We start from the raw sequence: 23122 nt of genomic DNA on the forward strand, positions 1-23122 counted from the left end.
AAAACTTCATTTTGTTTTTCACTTTTCAAAAAAGAAAATTCAAAGTTTTCTGGTTTGTAACCTTTCGGACAACTCATCAGAAACGATTATGGAATCAATCTTTTTAATGGCAAACTAATAAGGATCGTTTCAGATTAAAGGTTTTTATCTGGATTTTGGTGAATTTTACCTGAAAACTCATTCAAATCGTATCCGGATTGATGAAATTTATCGGAAAACTCATAACAATCGTATCCAGTTTGATGATGTTTACTGGAAAACTCATACGCAACATTTTCGAATTATAGTGTGACATCATAAACTGATGGAGAAACTCATCGTAACGGATCAATTCATAACTTAATTTCTAGAAAACTTAAGTCACGCTAAGTGCAGTTTTTAGTTCAAAACTCAGCATGCAAGCCCAAAACACCATTTTTTTCTTTCCCTCCATCTCCAAAAACCCAAAAGGTGCGAATTTTTAGGTCATAATCTCAACTCCAAATCATTGCAAATCGTCAGGAAGCAAGTTTCTACGCTCATCAAGCATCAAAGAACAGGTAATGTATCACCAAAACTCATCCTATTTTCCTGGTTTTTCTGCCTGTCACGTCATTTTTGTCAGTAGGTGCTAGGGTTGAGCGTGAGTTAACTCACGCTAGTTGTGAGGTGTGCGCAAGTTAACTTGCGTAGGAAGATAACACTAACGCAAGTTAACTCACGCTAGTGTGTTGCCCAGTCTGTTGCCCAGATTTTGAAATTTTGCGCCACTTTTTTTTACTTGCTTTGCTTGCCGCACAAGTCATTTATTTATGTTTTCTTTGTATTTTTTTATTGAGTAGACATTGAGTGGCATGGTGGAACATGTGGCAGAGGATGGCGTTGAGCCCAAACCGGGCAAAAACAAAGCTTTCGGTGAAGCTTCCGGCGTAGGCAAACCACCCAATGATGTGAAGTTTAAAGTGAAAATTCCTTTTCAAGTTGAAGCTCACATACTTCACAATCAAGCAAACCCGGTACCTACCGGTAACTTTGAAGAGAAGCCTAAACCGGTACCTACCGGTGTTCGTGTTATTGAAGAAAACACCGGTTCATTTTTTACAACAAACGAGAGATGGAAAGATCGAGAAGAATTGCATGGTTGGGTTCGTCGACAAGCGGCTAGGGCGGGATTTACTATTTCTATAGATAAATCTAGTACAATAGCGCCATACATGACGATGCAATGTGAGAGGAGTGGTGAATACAAACCACCTAAGACGAGGAAGAAACCGAAGCTTGAAGGCACGGGATCAAGGATGTGCAATTGTCTGTTTAGGTTGAAATGCTTCTTTGAAAAAAAAAACACAAGAATGGTGGATTGCAATGCTTTGTGGAGTTCACAACCATGAATTGGCGCCAAACTTATCCGGCCACCTTCTTGCGGGTCGACTAAAAGGGGAGGAGAAGCAAAGAGTTATCGACATGACAAAGAGCTTGGCAAAGCCTAGGAATATTCTCACGGATTTGAAGGAAAGAAACAAAGAAAGTGTGACAGGCATCAAGCAAGTGTATAATGCACGAACTAGATGGCGCAAGGGGCAAAGGGAGGACTAGACCGAGTTGCAATACTTGATTACAAAGTTGGAGAAGCATCGGTATGTCTATTTCACAAGAGCAAATAGCGAGGAAACCACTCTTGAAGATTTATTCTTTGCTCATCCGGAATATGCTACCGAGAGCCGTTACAAACTTATCTTGGATGGTTTACACCATCCAACAAGTAGAAGTGGTATTGCGCCTCCAGAGAAGTGGTTGACCACTCCGGATATAGGTCACATTATTGCCAGTTGCTACAATAGAGCGGTTGTTCTATTGACTTTGTCCGAATTGGGTGGTTCATGTGAGACATATTTTCCAATCCGGAGTGCTCCACCACTTAATCCACATTCCAACATAATGTGCCTTTGCTTGATTCCGGACCACTTTCTTCATGTGAAGTTGAAAGAAAATTGTCCGCTACCACTCCTCCTAAGGAGTGGATGACTCACAAGATTGGTGAAGCGGAGCAATGGCTTTTTCAGTTTTTGGATAGAAACGCCGCCTTCGATGAGCTCATGTCAAAGGAGCCTAAGCCGCCAAAGAAACCAACAAATGAGCACAATCCTATTACTTTGGACACCCCGGAAAAGCCAAATCAAGAGAACGAAGTCATGGATGAAGATGGAGATTATGCACTATCACTAGTCTAGTTAGATAGGTTATGACACTTTTGGGTCGGTGGGTGTTCGTCCTATTTTTTGGTGGTATTACACCCCGACATATTTTTTGGTGGCCTATTGTGTAATTTTGATATTTATGGCCAATATGTAACTAATATTATATAAATATATGAAAAGAATTATTTTGGATCGTTTACGTGTCATTAAGTGTGTTTAAATTATTACGGGTCATTACCGGCGTATTTGTAAAATTTGGACCGTTTGGATCGTTTATGTGTGATTATGTGATTGTGAGAAAAACAATGTTTTTAATTAATTTTGATCAATTATGTCGTATTATCCGATAAACTTCTTAAACTGGCGTAATTTGGTTAAGTTATGAATGTGGCGTGATTACAGGTCTTTCTAGACTTTTCAAAAGTCTGTTCTGTTACTGCATGCATGCATGCAGTTTCTGTTTCTGCTATGAACGTGAGTTAACTCACGCCAGTGCAAATGGCAACGTGAGTTAACTCACGCACTCCATTACACTAACGCATGTTAACATGCGTTATTTTTTTTTACTTATAACACCAGCGTATGTTAACATGCGCAGTGCTTTTCAACAAATAACACTAACGCATGTTAACCTACGTAGCGCATGTTAACATGCGTTAATATTTGTACTAGCGTAACTTAACATGCGTAGGGGCAGTTTGATCTTTTACTTTGGGAATGAGCAATACTGTTTGGGTAAAGAGCAGGATTCTTTTGACATTGATAAGTTCATAATAACACATGAAAATGACAAAATTACCCCCAACAGTAGTTAACTGTCGTTGAAAAAAACTGACAGCAGTTAACTACTGTTGGGACCCAGCTATGGGTGGGAGCAGGCCAGGCCGTCCGACAGGGGCCTACGGCCTAGCCTATTTAAAGCCTAACTCGGCCCAGCTCGTTTATTAACAAGGCCAGGCTCAAGCTTTTTATAAGGCTTATTTAATTAAACAGGTCAGGCTAAGGCTTGCAAAAAAGCCTATTAAACCCATCAGGCCGACCTATTAAGCTTTTCATATATAACATATCTTCCATTATTGATATTTTTAAAGTTTTTTTTTCTCCATAAACACAAGCCTTCATATGATTGGTTATTTAGTAGCTGATATATTGGTGTGATTAGACCTTCGTAAGAATTCATTATTTAGTAGCAAACATATTTGTGGGCTTTAGGCCTAAATAAGTTTTGGCCTATTTAGGAGTAGGCTTACACGTGTTGCTAGGCCTTAGGATAAAATAGGCTTTTAAATAGGCTTTCAGGCTTCATCAGGCCTTTAAAAAGGCCAGGCTCAGGCCTCGAAAATGAGCCTATGACGGGTAATAGGCCAGGCTCAGGCCTATAATTTTTGAAGTAGGCCAGGCTTAGGCCTTACAAAGCCCGGCCCGGCCTAGCCCATTTCCACCCCTAGACCCAGCGGTAGTTAACTACCGCTGAACACTTTTCTTCAATTTCTTACGCTAAAGAGAACCAAACCCAATGTTCAATTTCCCTGCTACATTCACATATTCACATTCATATTCTTTCCTCTACCTTCTCTTTCTAACCATTCTCTTTCTAATATGCTACAAAAATCATCTTCTTCGTCCTTACCTTATTATTCTCACTCCACCCATTGTTTGTACTTGTTTTTGTTATTGTTGTTTTTGAACATACCCATAACTTCAATTTAAAAAAAAAAATCATTTTGTTGAATTGGGTATTTGTTATTGTTGTTTCTGAAACTACCCATTATAATTTTGAAAAAAAAAAGATTTTTTTGAACTGGGAATTTTTGTTGTTGCTTCTGAAAAAAATCGTTCTTTTTTTTTGTATCCATGGATGCACAAGCAGATTTATCAAGCTACTATGGCATCTCCAACAAATTCATCAAATGGGTCACTCACTGATAACTCTTTTTCATTCCATTTGAATTCAAAACCAGATAAAAATGTTCATGTTAATCTCATAAAACAAGAACAAGATGAAGTTGTTGATGGCGATGGTGAAGAAGAAGGTTAAACAATTGATTTGGGTAGGCCTGTTTGTTTCAAGAGAAGATTAGAGGAAGAAACGCAAAGGAATTGAGAAGGAATTGAATTGATTGCTTCTGAAAATTTTGTTTGTATGGCTGAGACCTGTGATTGAAGCACTTTGTAGTCATTTGATTAACAAGTATTCATCGGTAGTTAACTACCGCTGGGAGTTTTTAGGTAATTTTTTGTGTTATTGTGAAGTTATGAATATCAGAAAAGCAATTTTCATCGATTTTTTGTAGATATATATACATACCCCCACATGAAGTCATGATTCTCTCCGTTAAATAAAGAGAATCCAAACCCCCTATTGAAAAGTGATGAATTCAATTTTTTTTAAGTTTAAAATTTGTAATTTTTATTGTAAAATTACTATTTTTAGTTTCTTTAGCGTGTGTTCTAAGACCCATCAAAATAAATGAGGAAGTCGTTTAAAAAGAGATATACACATCGAGTAGAGATATTAGGTTGGGTCACTAGATGGTTCCTGCAGCTATAATTTACTTAATAAATTTTTCAAAGTTTTTTTACTTAATAATTTTTTCAAACTTTTTTTTGTGTATTACTCTTTATCTATACTATATATAAAGAAAACTACCCCTTTCAGCACACTTTTGGGTTGGAATTTTCTTTCCAAAAATACCCTTAATTTTAAATACAAATAGCCAATTATAAAGTAACACGTGGATTAATAATCAATGTCACTAATCGTCACTGTTAACTTTCTTTTACCACCGTTAACAACAGATCAAACTAAGAAAAAGTTTAAAAATTATATTTACATTCTTTTTGTCTCTTCTCATGAATTCAAATCGATCAAGAATTCATCATAGTACCCTCTGATCACATCTCATCACCTCTAAAAAATTAGAAAGTTCCAAGGCTCAAGAACTTGATTAATACTTCTGAAGCACCATTAAATGGAATATATTTAAGATCCACTTCATGAATTGAATATCTTTTTGTTTTATCCTTCGAGCAATTTATTTTCCGCCAACAATACAATTCAAGCTTTGTTTTTACTTTTTTTTTTGTTAGAAGAATGAATGAATGAATCAGAATTTGAGAAAATCAAAGTTTTTTTTTTTTTTGAGCAAGAGAAAATCAAAGTTGAACAATAATCACTTATGAAAAAAATAATCCAAATTTTATGTTTTATCTTGCTTTATTTCTCACGGGTCTATGAGTTTTTTTAATTTTTTTTAAACAAAAATAATAGCCGATGAGGATTGGACTATAAATCCTCTAAAAAAATATTAGTAAAAAAATTAGCAAAAAATAATGTTAAAGATTAGACTTGAAATCCTCTAATAAAATATTAGTAACAAACGTGAGCAAAAAAAAAAGATTTGTAACAAACTAAGCAAAAAATAATGTTAAAAATTGGAATTTAAATCATCTGATAAAAATATTAATAACAAACGTGAGCAAAATATTATGATTCAAAATCTTTTAGAAAAAGATTTGTTAGCACTATATTAAATGGACTATAAATCCTCTAAAAAAAGATTAGTAACAAAAGTAAGCAAAAAATATTGTTAAAGATTGGACTTTAAATCCTCTAAAAAAATATTAGTAACAAACATGAGCAAAAAATAATGTTAAATATTTGACTTTAAATCCTCTAATAAAATATTAGTAACAAACGTGAGCAAAAAAAAAAGATTAGTAACAAACATGAGAAAAAAATAATGTTAAAAATTGGACTTTAAATCCTCTGATAAAAATATTAGTAATAAACGTGAGCAAAAAATATTGTTAAAGATTGTACTTTAAGTCCTCTAAAAAAAGATTAGTAATAGACGTGAGCAAAAAATATTGTTGAATATTGGACTTTAAATCCTCTGAAAAAAAGATTAATAACAAACGTGAGAAAAAAATAATGTTAAAGATTGGACTTTAAACACTCTAAAAAAAAATTAGTAACAAACGTGATCAAAAAATAATGTTAAAGATTGAACTTTAAATCCTCTGGAAAAAAATATTAGTGACAAACGTGAGCAAAATATTATGTTAAAGATTGAACTTTAAATCCTCTAAAAAAATATTAGTAACAAATGTGAGCAAAAAATTAATGGTAAAGGGCAGACCATTCCCATTGTCAGAATCTATCTTCCACGACATTTTTTCAGTCATGGTCAATTATATTAGCTTTATCGAGAGGAATTTCTCAAAATTCAACAAAAGTTCTCATTAATGAAGGGAAAATAGAAGGAGAAGATAAAGACTTTACGAAAAATGTAGTTTTTAAAGATATTCTTTTATCGCAATTATAGATTTATGTTATGATGTTAGTAATTACTATTAGAATAAACAATAAAAGATCATTATTTTTTCTTTATTTTATATGCAGACAAGCTAAAATATGTTGAGTTCATAAATAATTGTTATATAACTTGACAATATTTTGTTTATAAATCAATATATCAATAATTTCCATTAATATTTAAAAATTTAAAAATTTTAATCAAAATTATACAAACAAACATAATAAAATAATAAAATAATCACATGCGTTAGCGCAGTAGAAAGAGCGGACAGCCGGGCACGATAGTGCCCGTCTTTTCGCTAGTAAATAAATAAAAAATGAAGATGCTCCTAAATGAATAAGATCATAACCAGACTCATGGAGTCGGGGTGTGCGGGGAACTCATGAATTCACTCACATTTTATAGGTTCATGGGTCGAGGAAAACATAGGAAGTGTTGTGAAAGTAAATATTGCATGAGAACTGAAATATATCAAGCCTTCCTTCCATGATAAGGAGGAGCAAGAAGGACATGATTAAATTCATCAAGGATCGGATATGGAGGAAGATTAAAAATTATTTTGTTGTTCTTAATTTTATTTTATTTTCTTACTACTTCTCTTGACCACTTTTTTAAAAACTCAATTTTTAATAAATGTCTAGTTTTTTACTTAAAAAAATATCTAGTTTTGTTTTAAACTCTTCTTATTTTCAATTCACTAGAAATAGGTTTAAATAAGTGGACTAAAAATTGGTTCAAAAATTCCTTAAAAAAAATGGTTAAAAAATAATCTGATCATAGTAGAGAATCGGTCAAATTAAACTAAGCCGGTTTAAAATTATAAAATCATTTCTGAATTGAATTAAAACTAGTTTGAGAAATTAATCAATTTTGACTAAATTGATTTGTAAGAACTTGATCAAGTCATTGGATTACTTCAATTAAGTTCGGCTTTATAAACTATGAACGCCTCTACATCTTGTCATCTTTGTCTCCCTGTATATGGACATAGTGAAATGAATTTCATTTGAGTGTCAGTGACTTTTAGTCTATGTTTGGTTCTATTCTTAGAGGAACCACGATTGAGTTTAAAGGTGAAAAATTGATTCTAACATATTTGGTTGTTGTCAAGTAAAATTGATTATGCCTTCCTAAATGATTCTGTTTGAAGCAAGAATTTATATCTTTTGATTTTGGAATTGATCTTCACACACATATTTATAGTTCAACTCACTTTTACAAAAATGACTTCACTTCTATTTTTTTCTCAAATCCTCCTTTCACTCACTCTCAAAACTTTCAAATTCTTCAATGGAGTACCCACCTTCCAACTGTTCGAGAGTCAAACTCACGACTAGTTGTGGTGGAAAATTCAACCCAGGCTTTGCGATCTTCATCGTCATTATCACTATTTCTACATTGGCGGCGACAACAAAATCATCAATGTTGATCGTAGTATCAAATGGCTCAACCTCATGGCAAAGCTTTTTACATTGACGATTTTCGATGTTTGCTTCAAGTATTAACTCAATGGCGGAGATCTCAATGCTTTGATCCTGGTCTATAACGAAGAAGATCTCGGTCACATGATGTTCGAGTATGATCGTATGTGTCGCGTTTCACCAAAGCCTACAAGGTCGGTCAAGGGTCTTGCTCTTCCCTATCCTTGTTAACAACACCAAGACATCTTCTGATTCTCTCACTTCGACTATCAATTTCAAATAGTTGTCCGTCGACTCGCTCAATTCCGTTCATGTCCCTCCTTTTGAAGATTCATCTCCTCCTACTACGCCTCCACATCTGCCATTGACAATGAGTCAGATTGAATTCTTGAAGACTTCTCCCAATTTCACGACTAATGATACAATTACAAAAACTAAGATGAAGGGATTTTATGGACTGCATGTCATGATTGATGAATTTGATGATATTCCAAAACTATTTTTGAAGCGCAATTTTTCTAAGATGGAGGAATTTCATGGACTGCATGACGTGAATGATGAATTCAAAGATATTTTAAAATTGTTTTGGAATCTTAATTTTTTGATTTCTCGTGTAGTTTGTTAATGTTTTTGAGTATAGTTAATTGTATGGATTCTAATTTACTAGTATATTGGTTTTTTTATAATAAAAAAACATTTTTACATAAATGTATTCAAACACAAATTATTTTTTATTATAATTACTTTTAACCGAAATAATTTATTTAAAGTACTTGTTTGGTTGCGAGGTGGCTGCTCAAAAACTTACGTCTAAGGCCATAAAACGCTATTTGATCATAAAGTTTATGTTTGGCTTTTAAAAACACAAATTGATTCTTTATTAAAAAAAAAAGACAAATTGATCGTCGAGCCTAAACATGAGTTAGCTTGAAGCTCAGCTTCAACGGTTAACCAACTCGGTTCACCTGTTTGTATATGTACACCATGCTAAGATCAAAACAAGAAAAACAACAAAACCAAAACCTGTGTATATGGAAAGAAGGTTCCAGCCTTGTCTGCCCTTAGAAGGTTCAAAAGACTTTCCAGAGGAGAAGGATGTGTTATACCCTAATTTTGGACCTAAAAATACTTGTTCAATTCTTCTTTTCTTGCATTATAAGTCATTTGATATGTCTCTGATCAATTGCATCCTTCTCTGCATTTTATTTCAATATTATTTGCAAAATTCATGTAAAAGGGTATTTTAGTCATTTCCTGCATTTAATTCATTTTTATCCTTGAAAATTGTTTGAGTCTTTTAAATTGGTTTGTATAAGTCCTTGTTTCAACCTCATGTCAAAATTCATTTCAGAAAACATCAGTTGAGTCATTTTTTTAGTCAGTTTAGCCCCTAGGGGCATTTTAGTCATTTCATGTGATAAAATTTCTTTTCAGTCTTTTAAAAATTTGTTCGAGTCTTTTCATTTGGTGTGAATAAGTCTTCATTTCAATTCTATGTCAGAATCCATTTCAAAAATTGCATTTAAAGTCATTTCGAGTCAATTTTGCCCCTAGGGGCATTTTAGTCCTTTCACGTGTTAAAACCCTGTTTAAATTCTAAAAATTGTCTCTGAGTCTTTTAATTCGCTTGTATAAACTCTTGCTTTAATCCCTTGTTAAAAATCATTTTTAAAATTTGCATTTGAGTCGTTTCGAGTCATTTTAGCCCCTAGGGGCGTTTTGGTCATTTCACATAATATCTCTGATTCGTTTTAATCTGCTTTGTTGTTTTTAATCGTCTCATTTTACGTTAATTTTCAATTTACTTTTTCAATTCAATTTTAGTGTTAATTTTTCATTTTAGTCCGCGCACTTTTGTTATTTACATTTTAATCCTTTTTTTAAGTTTGTTAGAGTTCATGTGCCATGTGTCCAAATGTTATTGGTTCTTAAGAGTTTGTTAGAGTCCAAGTCCATGTGGCATTTCCTCATTGGTCCAAGCATTCCTTTTATCCCCTATATAAGTCAAAGGTCCAAGTCAAAGTCTCACACATTCAATCATTTTTTCCACAAAAAATCCACAAAAATAATAAAATCAATTTTCATTTTTCCCTCTTCTCTTGCTTCAGCCGTGAGCATCACAGCCACCACCATAACCTCCTCTAACCAACTTTCACCACCACTCCTCCTCCCTAACTAACTCTATCACCACCCTAACCAACTCCCTAACCACCTTTAACCACCTCCATTCTTCATCAATCTTCACCAACAACCTCACACCACCACAACACCTCCACCAAAACCACCACAATCTTCATCATCACCTTCATCCTACCTTAATCACCATCAATTCATCCACAATCAAATTCTGCAAAAAAATCCTCTCAGTCCTCTGCAATTTTTCGATCTGATTCAACAGTGGTGTTCACAGTTCATTCACGAGTTCGCCGCAGCCAAAGCTTCGGGACAAAACGCAAGAATAACAACGGCAATAGAAACGAGAAAAGGCTCATCAACAACAACATAGCGGCATTTGAATTGGATTCAGACAGTGACGAAACGCAAGCAGAATTGAAGACGGTGTGAGATCAGAACGCAATCGCACGGTACCGGAACGGATTAGCAAAGGTCGAACCACGGCGAGGAATTCCAACACTGAGACGTCGAACGAGGTAAACGCATCATCTTCACCTTCCTATACGTTTTGATTTCGTTCTTGCAGCGATAGATTCCGAATCAAAAGGCTGGACCTGCGCCTCTCCTTTCCTCATCTTCGAAAATTCGAATCCAGTTTTAAATTAGGACGAAGAGGATTTCGAAATTGTTGTTTTCCTTTCAAAAGAGGCTTTGGTTTCTTTTCCGGCCACCACGCCGGAAGCGCTGGTTGGCCGGAACTCTCACTGGATTTTGAAGATTGGAAAGGCAGAGGAGTAGAGTTATCGCGAGGAAGAAGAAAGGGAGAACTGTGTTTTACACACGTGTTCTCTGTTTTAGAGAATTTCATTCCTTTTTTATTCTGTGCATGCTCACCTATGCTATTGCTGTGTGTCTTCGTGTGTTTTGAGCAATGGATCTCGGATCTGATCCATTTGGATCGATCCGACGATCCCTGTGCGTTATGCTGAACCGTTTACTGCATATGTGGGCTTGGGCCTTCATTTCTTTGCTGATTTCGTTTTTTTGCTCTAATTTTTGCTATTTTGGTACTGATAATTGCTAGTTACACCTCCTGCGTATCTTCTTTTCATGATAAAATTCCAAGAAAATTACTATTGGTTTTTGATGCTTTTTTGAGGTTTCTTGATAATTCTTGCATGTTAAATCTTGGTTAAAAATGCGTGGAAAAAATATTTTGTTAATTGCTTTTTTTTTGTTAAAATGTTGCTAAAAATTTGTAAGAATCTTTGAAAATTTGGGGGACTTTTCTTGTAAGTAATTTTGGTATTTGAAGACTATCTTTTGGAAAGCAATTGCCTGTAAAAATTCATTTCAAAAACATGTAGGACATATTCTTGTTTTGCTTGCTTTTTATTAACATTTTTTGTGAAGTTTTGATGTGGTTTTGAACTTGTAATTTTGTTACATAATTGTGGCTTTGAACATGTGATTTCTTGGAGTGAATTTTCCTATTAAATGTGGTATATGCTTGCTGCTTTGAGTTAAATTTTTGTGGACTTCGTGTTGTGAATAATGTGAAATGCTCTTGTGAAATAAAGTGCATAAAGGACTTGGAAATCTTATAATCTTTGGCATGTCGATTTTCCTTGATTCTCATATTTCTTCCCTTGAAATAAGTCACCTAAAACTTCCAATGTTGTGAGAGTTTAGGTCTCAAACTTGCCTTAGAAGTATATTGAATTTCAAGTCCTTTTGTCACTTTTTACTAAAAATTGTTAGTTTACTTTACTTGCAAGTTATATTTGTTTCACCATGCACTTGTCATTTTGTTTTTATATCATTGGTATTACTAACATTTTCTTGTCTCATGTCTCATATTCTCCATAAGCATTCCCATTTCATTCCATATCTCATCTCCTTCTCCACTTTTATTTCTTGCATTTTAAGTTTCAATTTCATGCAAAGTTAGAATGTAAACACTTAGGAGTTTTGTAATATTTTCCTTTATGCACTTTTAATTTCTTGGCAAAGAGGCCATAGAATGTATTTAGGGTGTGATGTAATAAGGACAATGAACTCTAATAATGTACACCGACACAAGCACCGACACATGCACACACATCACTATATAGCTAGAATATGCATGTTTAGATGTATGTTTAGGATTGTATGTTTAGATGTATGTTTAGGCCTTATACTTAGAAAAATCATTTTCCAAAAAATGTGAACAACATCACTCAAACTCTTTTTTCATAATAAACCTTGGGATCAAAATCCCATTGTAATTTTCCCTTTTATTTTCTTAATCAAATCTTAATGAACTTTAATCATACTTTGACCATATTTTGCAATTCACTAATCCAACCTCACAATTTCATAATCTCATGCCCTTGAGGCCTCTTTCTATTCTTCAAAATTCATTTTCAAACTTAAAATCAACCAACAAAAACAAAAACATTTTTTGGAAGAGAACTACGGTGGATTTGATCCCTTAAACGGGTACGTAGGCAAGGAACAAAATTCCTTCAATTCAACTAAAATAAAAATCCAAAAACATTCTTCTCCCTCCAATTCTTCACTTAGTAACTTTTAGGTGTAAATAACATTTCAAAATAGCATTTAAAATTAAAGCGCGCGCGTAGAAATTAAAGACGGTTCCTATAGGTTACTATAGTCGTTATGGGTGCCTAACACCTTCCCGTAGCGAAAACAACTCCCGGACCTCGATTCTCAAGGGTTTTGCTTACTTTTTCCCTTCCCAAGAAAAAATAAGATATCACCGGTTTAAAAGGTTCAAACGTAATCAATGTTTGACACCCGAAAACCAAGATAAAACAGGATGAATGGTAATTTCTTTGTTGGACGAAGCTCCAAACTTAGTCATAAAATTTGCACATGGTTTCCTTCTCGAAGAGTGCGGCAAATTGTGACAAAACTTTGCTCAATCAGCTCCTCGATGTCTTCAATCAAAATACCATAAACATGGAATTTGAAGAATGGGGCCTTTAACGAGGTTATTGCAGTGAAGAGAATCAAAGCAGTAAATTAGATCGGTGATTTCCAAGTCTTTGGCCAACAAGGGTTCCTTGTAGATTGCATATAACTCGACATACAATATATCAGATGAATTATGAATGAAACTAGAAAAGTCTGATAAATAAAAACCTGCATTATTTCGTACGACTCCTCCATAGTCAACTTTAATCGAGGAGCCCATGGAATTACCATCAACGTTGAGAATGATGCCGATAAGGTTGTTGCTGTTCCACTTGATGAGCTTATTTAAGGAGGCAACATTGGAAATAGAAGGAAAGCAAACTTTGAATTTGTCTACTATACTCTTTATGTTGGAAATGAGACGGAAGAGAAATCAATCTTCACTACTCCATGCCCACCAAAGCGTGGCAGCGAACAAGAAAGAGTCGGTGTTCATCAGTTCATGCACCCAACCTTAAGCCAACCATGCTTCTGTGTAGGCTTTTTTTCTTCCTATTATCATGGCCAACTGTTTCTTACATGTAATCAGGCATTCTTCTATATATTCTTTTAGTTGCGGAATCATGCTTACAATATATACTTTATTTTTTTTTTTTTGTTACAAGAGAGGGCCGAAGCCCAATATGTACTTTATTTTTTTTGGTAAAAAAAAATATGCATTACGAGTTTGTATAATCTATGTACAATTAAAATTAACAAAATAACATAAATTCTAAAATAAAATAGAAATACAGTTTTAAATGCAATTAAAACCTATTTTGATAATCATACTTTTAAAATCAATTAGGTGATTGCATCTAAATATAAATCAATTAGATTCATCTCACTTTTAAACAAAATTAATTATCTTAAACTCAACTTTTTTAAAACTCAATTCTTGTTATCGTAGAATCAACACAGAGAGAATCTATTACATCTAAATAAATTATGGGGTAATAGTCACTTTGGTCCCTGAATGTGTAGCAAGTAGTCATAATAGTCCTTCAATGTATCAAAATTCCAAAATAGTCCCTGATTGTCCACTTTGTTAGTTAAAATAATCCTTAAGGCTTAAATAACCCCTTAATACTCACAATAACTCTTTTGATATAAGGACTAAAATGACAATAAGTAAGTACGTATAAGGACTAATATGACAATAAGTAAGTCTATTGAAGGACTAATATGACAATATTAACGAAATATTTTAATATTAAGGACTATTTTGACTAACAAAGTGCACAATCAGGGACTATTTTGCTATTTCGATACATTGAAGGACTATTGTGACTACTCGTCACTCATTCAAGGATCAAAGTGACTATTTCCCCAATAAATTATCTATCATACAACTAAATACGTGTGTCTAATTTGCCAAAAAATAAAGGACATAACATGGCAACCTTTGTTATACAATGTTTGATTAACAAAACTATTTCAAAGATAAGATAAAGTGAAGACAATGGACATGACAAAAACTAAATTTTGTGTCCCTCACATGCCGCGGCACAACTGTTTGTCCCACGTAAAAATTACCTAAACTACTAAAATAATTTTCTTGTCCGTACAAAATTATTCAATACGAAAAAAATTTGTTTTATATTGTTATGTTTTTGCAGTGTTGTTTTTTGAGTTAGTTCCACGTCACCACAACGACCACTTGATCGCAATCTCCAAATCCCAATGTTTCCCATGCCCAATTATTTTGTATTTCTTCGTTAGTTGAAACTCTTATTTTCTTCCTTCTTCTCCTTCATTCCGTGGCGTAGCAGGAATCTTTTATTCTTATTTTATTATCATTATCATCTACGTACCCATTCTTCTCATTCTCTTTTCTCATATCCAAATCTGATCCTCTTCATTCATTCATATTTTTTTTATCCAAGATCAGATAAATAACTAAACTAACTATTCACTTTTAGCGATGGATCATATAAGCAATGAAGCCACTGTTGATCTTTTTCGAATCGGTCCTTCCGGAATCCTTGCCCGAACAATTGCATTCAGAGTCCTTTTCTGCAAATCCATTTCACATTTAAGGTATCAATTATTCCTAACCTTATTCGATACGTTTCATAGATTTAGAAAATTCTGGGGACCCATTATATCATCCTTGCATCCAAAAAACCCTCAAGGTATATTAGCCATCATCACTATTCTCGCTTTCTTGTTAAAACGTTATAGTAATGTTAAGGTAAGAGCTGAATTAGCATACAGGAGAAAATTCTGGAGAAATATGATGAGATCAGCTTTGACTTATGAGGAGTGGGCTCATGCAGCTAAGATGCTTGATAAAGAGACGACCCTTAAGACGATGAATGAATCTGATTTTTACGATGTAGAATTGGTTAGGAATAAGGTTCAAGAGTTACGACATCGTAGACAAGAGGGGTCTCTTAGAGATATTATATTTTGTATGAGAGCTGATCTTGTTAGAAATTTAGGTAATATGTGTAATCCTCAGCTTCATAAAGGTAGGCTTCACGTGCCGAAACAGATTAAGGAGTATATTGATGAGGTGGCGATGCAGTTGAGAATGGTTTGTCATTCTGATTCCGAGGAGCTTTCTTTAGAAGAAAAGCTTGCTTTCATGCATGAAACTAGACACGCGTTTGGGAGGACGGCTTTGTTGTTGAGTGGAGGTGCTTCTCTTGGAGCTTTTCACGTCGGTGTTGTTAAAACATTGGTGGAACATAAACTTATGCCGAGGATAATTTCTGGTTCGAGTGTAGGTTCTATTATGTGCTCTATTGTTGCCACTAGGTCTTGGCCTGAGCTTCAAAGCTTTTTTGAAGATTCCTTGCACTCGTTACAGTTTTTTGATCAGATGGGTGGGATTTTTACGATCGTTAAGAGGGTCACCACGTTTGGTGCAGTTCATGAGATCAGACAGTTGCAGATTATGTTGAGGCATCTAACAAGCAATCTTACATTTCAAGAAGCTTACGACATGACAGGGCGAGTTCTTGGGATTACGGTTTGCTCCCCAAGAAAGCATGAACCGCCTAGATGTCTTAACTACTTGACTTCACCTCATGTTGTTATATGGAGTGCAGTCACAGCTTCTTGCGCCTTTCCTGGCCTTTTTGAGGCTCAGGAATTGATGGCAAAGGATAGAAGTGGAGAGATCGTTCCTTACCATCCTCCATTTAATTTGGGTCCTGAAGAGGGTTCCTCACAAGTGCGCCGTTGGAGGGATGGTAGCTTGGAGATTGATCTACCTATGATGCAGTTAAAAGAATTGTTTAATGTCAATCATTTTATTGTTAGTCAGGCCAATCCTCACATTGCACCATTATTGAGATTAAAAGAATTTGTAAGAGCTTATGGAGGTAATTTTGCTGCCAAGGTATGTTCTTCGACTTGGACCTCTATGAAAGGACAATAATACATACATATGGATATGCCTGATTACTGTCATCATATAGATTTGTTTCTTATATGATTTTTTCGCTTCTACTTTTCCCATTAAGTCAGATTGTTCGTTCCTTACCAAAAACATTGGTCCCCTAAGTTGATGTGTAAAATGGGTCCTCACTGTTGGACCTTGATAGTTAGCTTTTATTTTCAATTTTTCATTTTCATATATCTGCTTGTGCTTTTAGATCTTTGGTTTTTTAGTTTACTTCCAAATCTGATTTGGGTGGGTTTTTATGGTTACTTGCGAAGCTATGGAGCATCAACGGCGATGTATTGTATTTATTTTTTTACTGGGTGAAGTATGAATCCCCATGGAGTTATTGCACCTACTATTCCACTTTCCTAATTTTTAGGGAAATTTATGCCAACCTATGTAGCATGGACACTCCTCGGATTAAGCGTGTCCCAATGTCGGGCACGTGTTGTGTCCGACACCGACACATATAATTACACTAAATTATATGATTTTCTAAAATTATTAACAGTGACGGCGTGTCAGAGTATCCGTGTCGTCTCCGGTGTCTGTGTCCGTATCCGTGCTTCATAGATGCCAACAGAATTTGGGCGACTAACAGATTGTTGCCATTGCCTTTGATACTGTTGATTAAACTATCTTTGTTGGTGCTTAAATCCAATAAGTGAGTCGCTCATTAGTTTTTTAGTGTCATTGCTCTGATTAAAACTAAAGAATGGAGATAAAATCTTACCCTTAAGCAGGAAGCTATCAGTTGAAATAGTGGTAAACTGGTAAATGTTTTTCAGGAATATGCTACCATTTGTTCCTAAACTTACCCACATGACTTCGAATCTAGAATAGATATTAAATGTACATATAAAATTCTCAAGTTCAAACCTTTATGATCAACTTTTATATACGTTTTCCCTCAACACTATTTTGAAAAATAGTGGTATCATGCATGTTAGCCATTGGTTCTGCAGTATGCTGCTGCTGTAGTATTTTAAATATGCAATTATAATAACACTTAGGTTTTGATTTTGTAGCTGGCTCATCTGGTAGAGATGGAGGTTAAACATCGATGTAATCAGATACTGGAACTTGGTTTTCCATTAGGTGGACTTGCCAAGCTGTTTGCTCAGGACTGGGAAGGTGATGTGACAGTTGTTATGCCTGCTACTCTTGCTCAGGTATAGTGGCTTAAGAACAATTAAACAAACAAGATATTTATTCGAAGATAAAAGAAAGAATAATGCTAGCAACACACTCTTTAACACACACTTTCCAACTCTCTCTCTTTGATTGTTTAAAATTCACATGGGTCCCATCAAATTTATACGGAACCGACTTGATTTGGTGGCAACTATGTGAATTTCAACCAATCAAAAAGACCGTGTGAGAAATTATGTTGATAGCCCTCCTTTAAAAGAAATAACTTCAACTGGATATTAATTTTAAGAAAAAGTGTGGGTCATTTTAAATGTTAATATAATCTTGTAAAAATTATGAACTTTTTTATATCTTGTTTGGTTTGAGAAAATGTTTCTTGTTTTCATTTCTTGTTATCACTATTAATTTCAAATTTGCCCTCTGTTTTCATTTAGTTTCCAGTTCTTCAAGATTTGTATAAAAAATAGTGAACACAACTTTTTTGGTTTTCTTGTTCATGGTGCCTGCACAAATCTTTGAAAGCAGGTAATAAAGTTGAAATCAATGGGCAGATTTCCAATTACAAGTGAAAATGGGAGATTAAAACAGAAAACACACTCTCAAACCAAAGAGTCCCTTACATTTTGGAAAAGATTAAGGAATTTTTTATGTATCATTTATTATGGGCGGTTCACTGAAATAATGGTTAATTTGTGTATTTTGCCTGCATCCTGTATCAGTACTCAAAAATTATCCAGAACCCTTCTTATGTGGAGCTTCAGAAGGCAGCTAACCAAGGGAGAAGATGCACTTGGGAGAAGCTTTCAGCCATTAAAGCAAATTGTGGAATTGAGCTTGCTCTTGATGAGTGTGTTGCAATTCTCAATCATATGAGAAGACTCAAAAGAAGTGCCGAGAGAGCTGCTTCTGCTTCTCATGGTCTTTCTAGTACTGTCAAATTTAATGCTTCAAAAAGAATTCCATCATGGAATGTCATTGCGCGAGAGAATTCTACAGGATCTCTTGAAGACTTTCTTGCAGACACTGCTGCTTCATTTCATCACGGGGTTAGTAGTTCCAGTGGAGCCACGGGTAAAAATTCCAAGCACCACCGCAGCATGCATGATGTAAGTGACAGTGAATCCGAAAGCGCTGAATTGAATACCTGGACCAGATCTGGTGGTCCTTTGATGAGAACTGCTTCGGCAGATATGTTCACTGACTTTGTCCAAAACTTAGAAGTTGATACTGAACTAAACAGAGGAATGGGAACTAATTTTAGCCCTCGTGATTTCCAGTATCACAGTCCCAGATTAACAACACCGGATAGATGCTCCGAGAACTCAGAACCCGATCAGAGAGAAAATGGCAACAAGGTTGTCATGAATGGATCTAGCATAATGGTAACTGAAGGTGATCTTTTGCAGCCTGAGAGAATCCATAATGGAATTGTGTTTAATGTTGTCAAGAAAGAAGACTTAACACCTTCAAGTAGGAGTCATGATTATGATAGTGAAATTGCTGAGTGTCTCCAAATTGAATGTCCAGGGAAGGAGATGGATGATGCTGCTAGCTCAGCTTCAGAAAACGGAGATGACGATTCCGCAACAGCTAGGCCCCTAACTGAAACACCAGACTCTAATCCTACAGATAATTCCTGAACAGATTTGGGTAAGGGTAAGAGCATTGTTCACAGTGATAGTTTCAATGATAAAAATACTTTACCTCGGCGACTTTAATAATTTGGTACTCTAGCTGTCTAGATTGAATTGAAGGTTATTCAAACCTAACCTAACCCACATCAAAGCGAAAACCCATTATCAATCAATATCTCTCGGCAGGCACAGTTTGATCATCCCCACTCACTCACTCGGTTTGGATTTTAGGGTTTGTGGGTCGTAATGACAATGGCAGCCCCAGGGCAACTGAACGTCATTGAATCACCTTTGCGTGGATCTTGTAGCGTCGATTGCTCTGAGAAGTTGGAGCAATCGGCGAAGGCACTTATAGGTATGTCACTTTTTACTAATTCTAAAAATGGTATCTTGATTCACATAGGTTATTTTATTGAATAACAATCATTTGTGTTTCAATTTTTGTAGTTCTGTTTATTGTTACTTTGTTTGTGTACGTGTGATGTGGTTTTCTTTGGAACACAATAATAGATATGTCTGATTTGATTCAGTTGACATTTAAGAGAGAAGATTATAATGGTTTTATAGTTTTACTTTGATTCGCTTTTTTTGTCGTGGGAGGTAGGGTATTAACGTGTACTTGGGAAGCGTATGTATTCAAAAACCACATGTCTCGTGAAAGTGATTACTTATGAATGTGTTTAATTGTTGTGGCCATTCTTCTATGTTTTAGACTTCATATGTGTACTGCTTGTATTGTTTTCCTACACTTCAATGTAGCACCCATACCGCTATCCGCTGCACAACTATAACGTTTTGGGGATTGGCAGCTACGCTATTGCTACTGACTACATATGAGTCTTGTTGAAGAGGTGGGGGTTCAGATTTCCGATAAGGCCGGTGGTTAAGAGGGAAAGGTGCAGGCAGGGAAGGATTTGGCAATATTGTTCAGCTTTTTCTTCATGTATTTTCAAAGTTAATTCTAGGAAGAGAAGGGAGATGTGTTGAGGTAGTGCAGTTGGTAGTTATGCAAGAGGTGGCGTGGGGAGAGAAATTCTTGATATGGGGTGCTTATTAAGACGGGGATTGTGGGAATGGTGGACGTAGGGACGAATTTTGCAAGTGTGGTCCAGTCTTTTGTCTTGGGTCCCAGGCTCAATAGGATAAATTTCATCTTTTTCTTGAAAATTCAGAATGTTTTACTCTTAATCTGTTGTCTTAATTTACGATATTCGGTCAAACTTATACTAGGGTTTTCTTTCCCTTTCTTCTCTAATTCCCATCAGAGTCCTTCTATCTTATATGACATTTTTTTTTGTTCTCTGACGTAGTTTTCAATTCTATTTGATTCTTGCAGTGTATGAATATGGTAATTGTCTTTAATACAACTTGATGGTAATGCTTGTTTTCTTTGTAACTATTGTAGCCAGAGCAATTAAACAAGATTTTTGACCTGTGTGGAGGACCGGATGAGGTGAACTGGCCTGGAGTTGCCAAGACTCCATGGTACAATCAGTTTAAGCCAACAAGACCGATGAAAAGGCGAGGAAAGTTTTTAGACAGTAAGTATCAGATTACGAGCATCATTATTCATATATGCATTTATTTAAATGAATAAAAAAAGAGTAATAAAATGTTGTACTATCTTTCATTATTTTTTAGTTGATTAATCTGAATAGCTTTTGTCTCGACTTGAATTCTAGTTTTGACCGCCATGCATTGGAGTTGTTGGACTTGGAGAAGATGCTCCCACTTGATCCAGCTCAGGTATATCACTTCATCTGTTCATCAACTGTGGGTCCTATATATTAATTGCAAAATAAATGTATACTTTGTTATTTTAGGTGGTATGGGTACATGATATTACAATTTATCTTAAATTATTTAACCTCCTTAATTTGATCATGTTTATTGGTAGCTTGTCTAGTATTGTTCTTCAGTAATATTATGCACCTTGTTGCCAACTTGCTTTTTGAGCTTATGATAAAATACTATACATCTAGTTTGGTTGAGTGACTTTTGTAATGTGATCAAAATTTGATAAATAGTTGATAACATAATGTTGGTGACACATACGAATGAATTCAGTTGTGTTGTTTTTAGGTGTACCCGATGGCATTAATACCTAGCATGCTTTTATGATGAATAATTAACTTCTTGATTCCTTCATTTAATTTCCGTCTTTTTGATAAATTTGATTTATTAATAGAGAATTCCTTCCAGAGACCCACTCGATGCTGAGTACTTCTGGACTGATCCATTACCATGTGATCCCAAGAGGTATGGACCTCCCATGCACTTGAGTTTTTCATTTTCAAAATGACTAAAAAGCATTGGGAGTTTTTCATTTTCTGACATCCAATATGTCCTAGAAACACAAGTAAATGACTAAAAAACCCAGCGGTAGTTAACTAGCGTCGGTTTTCTAGTTATAAGCCAGCGGTAGTTAACTACCGCTGGGGGCATTTTAGTATTTTACTTGTGTTTTTAGGAAGTTTTTTATGTTAAAAAACAATTTTCTAGAAATTTACTTTATGTGATCTTCATGAGACAACACCCATTATTTCCTTCATCTCCAAAGAATTATTGTTTCCATTTCTACTCGACTTTTTCAACTCATTACTACCCTCATGTTTTCCTTAGTTTACCCAAGTACGATTCATCACATGAGTTTCAGACCAAGAAAAAGTGTCAGCAGCAACGACAAAATGAAGAAAATGCCAAGCGTCTTAAAATGCAGCATCCACCGCAGGATACTCGTCTTCCCCCGATTCAGCAGGGTGGACAACATGGCCAAATGCGGCAAGGTCCTGCCCACCCTATTCATGGCTCTCAACCAGCAGTTGCTGCAGGACCTAGCCATCATTATGGGAAGCCTCGAGGCCCCTTTGGTGGGAACCTTAGTGGGGAATACAATCATCCAAATCGTGGAGGTCAGGGAGGGGGGTGCTGGTTACGGAAGTGGACCATGTCCTCCTCAAGGGCGGGGGGCACCTTATGGGTCTAGTGGTATGCCTGCAGGAACTGGTGGCGGTCGTTGTGGTGGAGGTGCTTTCGGAGTTGGAACTCCAAATTATCCTCAAGGTGGTCCTCCATATGGTGGATCGGCTGCTGGTCGTGGGAATCGCAACCAACGGTATGGTTAGCAGCAGCAGAACATTTTCTTACCACAGACGATTGATATTGTTGTAATATGGTGATGCTCCGTGAGATGGTTTATGATATGGAGTGATAGTAGGATGAGAGATGATAGATTGAGAGTATTTGGGAAAATTTTATGTTCCCTGTGGATTTTAGATTGTTTATATAACAGTAAGATTATTACTTATCTGTCTGGAAGCCTTTGTGCAGCTCCTCATACTCGGTCCCTGAAATTACTAGTTAACGAAAACAAAGAGAACTTCTTGATGTTAGTATTGTATTTTTATATCAAGATAGTATGTTATTGTTTCTGGTATATACACCACTGTACTGAACTTTATTTTCTTCACATGCAGCCTAGGATACATTGTATTTTCCTGCTTTCATTGTAATTTGAATATTAAAATATCAACTTACTTAGTCCTACTTGGAAAAGTGGCCTTTTGAGTCTGAATTGCTCGAGGAAATCCACTAGATTTTTTCTAGTAATTTTGTAGTTATGCCCAAATTTATTTAAAATTTAATTATAATACCCAAAAAGCCTTGGTTCATATAAATTTTTCAAAAACTGTTGTCATTTCTAAATCTCCACCACCTCTATCACAAACATTCATTGCGACCTTGTTTGATAAAATGTTAAAGGTTGAAGTAAGTTCTTCTATTTAAGTGATTTTACATGATAATCTGCATTTCTTCAAGTGATTTCTTTTGAAATCACAATTCTTTGTGCAATCCATCCGAGATACATGAATATTGAAATCTTCTAAAATTCATAGAAAATAATTTTATTTCTTTGAGAACTACTATCATTTCATATATTTGTCTCTTT

The 23122-nt window shown here is 35.2% G+C and overlaps 2 protein-coding genes and 1 pseudogene across 21 annotated transcripts; all 3 read left to right on the forward strand.

The window, feature by feature from the left end:
* Window positions 1-780: 780 nt before the first annotated feature.
* LOC146957542 (uncharacterized) lies at window positions 781-2210 on the forward strand (annotated as a pseudogene).
* A 12608-nt stretch (window positions 2211-14818) lies between these two features.
* Window positions 14819-22609, forward strand: LOC146957543 (triacylglycerol lipase SDP1-like). 20 transcript variants are annotated; one of them, XM_085737085.1, is made up of 9 exons: window positions 14819-16342; window positions 17416-17559; window positions 18259-18931; window positions 19067-19195; window positions 19360-19528; window positions 20579-20714; window positions 20856-20919; window positions 21362-21432; window positions 21796-22609. In XM_085737085.1, exons 1-4 carry the CDS (start codon window positions 14918-14920, stop codon window positions 19177-19179), a joined length of 2355 nt encoding a protein of 784 aa, XP_085593211.1. In that variant the 5' UTR covers window positions 14819-14917; the 3' UTR covers window positions 19180-19195; window positions 19360-19528; window positions 20579-20714; window positions 20856-20919; window positions 21362-21432; window positions 21796-22609. The 20 variants fall into 20 exon arrangements, with proteins under 20 accessions (XP_085593211.1, XP_085593223.1, XP_085593227.1 ...); XM_085737097.1 differs by having other exon boundaries at window positions 21376-21432; XM_085737101.1 differs by having other exon boundaries at window positions 19405-19528.
* Window positions 19426-22298, forward strand: LOC146957544 (cyclin-dependent kinase C-2-like). The gene is made up of 7 exons (XM_085750683.1): window positions 19426-19528; window positions 19621-19631; window positions 20579-20658; window positions 20856-20919; window positions 21362-21432; window positions 21796-22085; window positions 22174-22298. The coding sequence occupies exons 1-7, from the start codon at window positions 19426-19428 to the stop codon at window positions 22296-22298; spliced, it is 744 nt and encodes a 247-aa protein (XP_085606809.1).
* Window positions 22610-23122: the final 513 nt, after the last annotated feature.

The sequence above is a fragment of the Medicago sativa genome, chromosome 1 (genome assembly GCF_051527215.1).
Source record: "Medicago sativa cultivar Bolivia chromosome 1, Bolivia_mono, whole genome shotgun sequence".
Taxonomy (NCBI): Eukaryota; Viridiplantae; Streptophyta; class Magnoliopsida; order Fabales; family Fabaceae; genus Medicago; species Medicago sativa.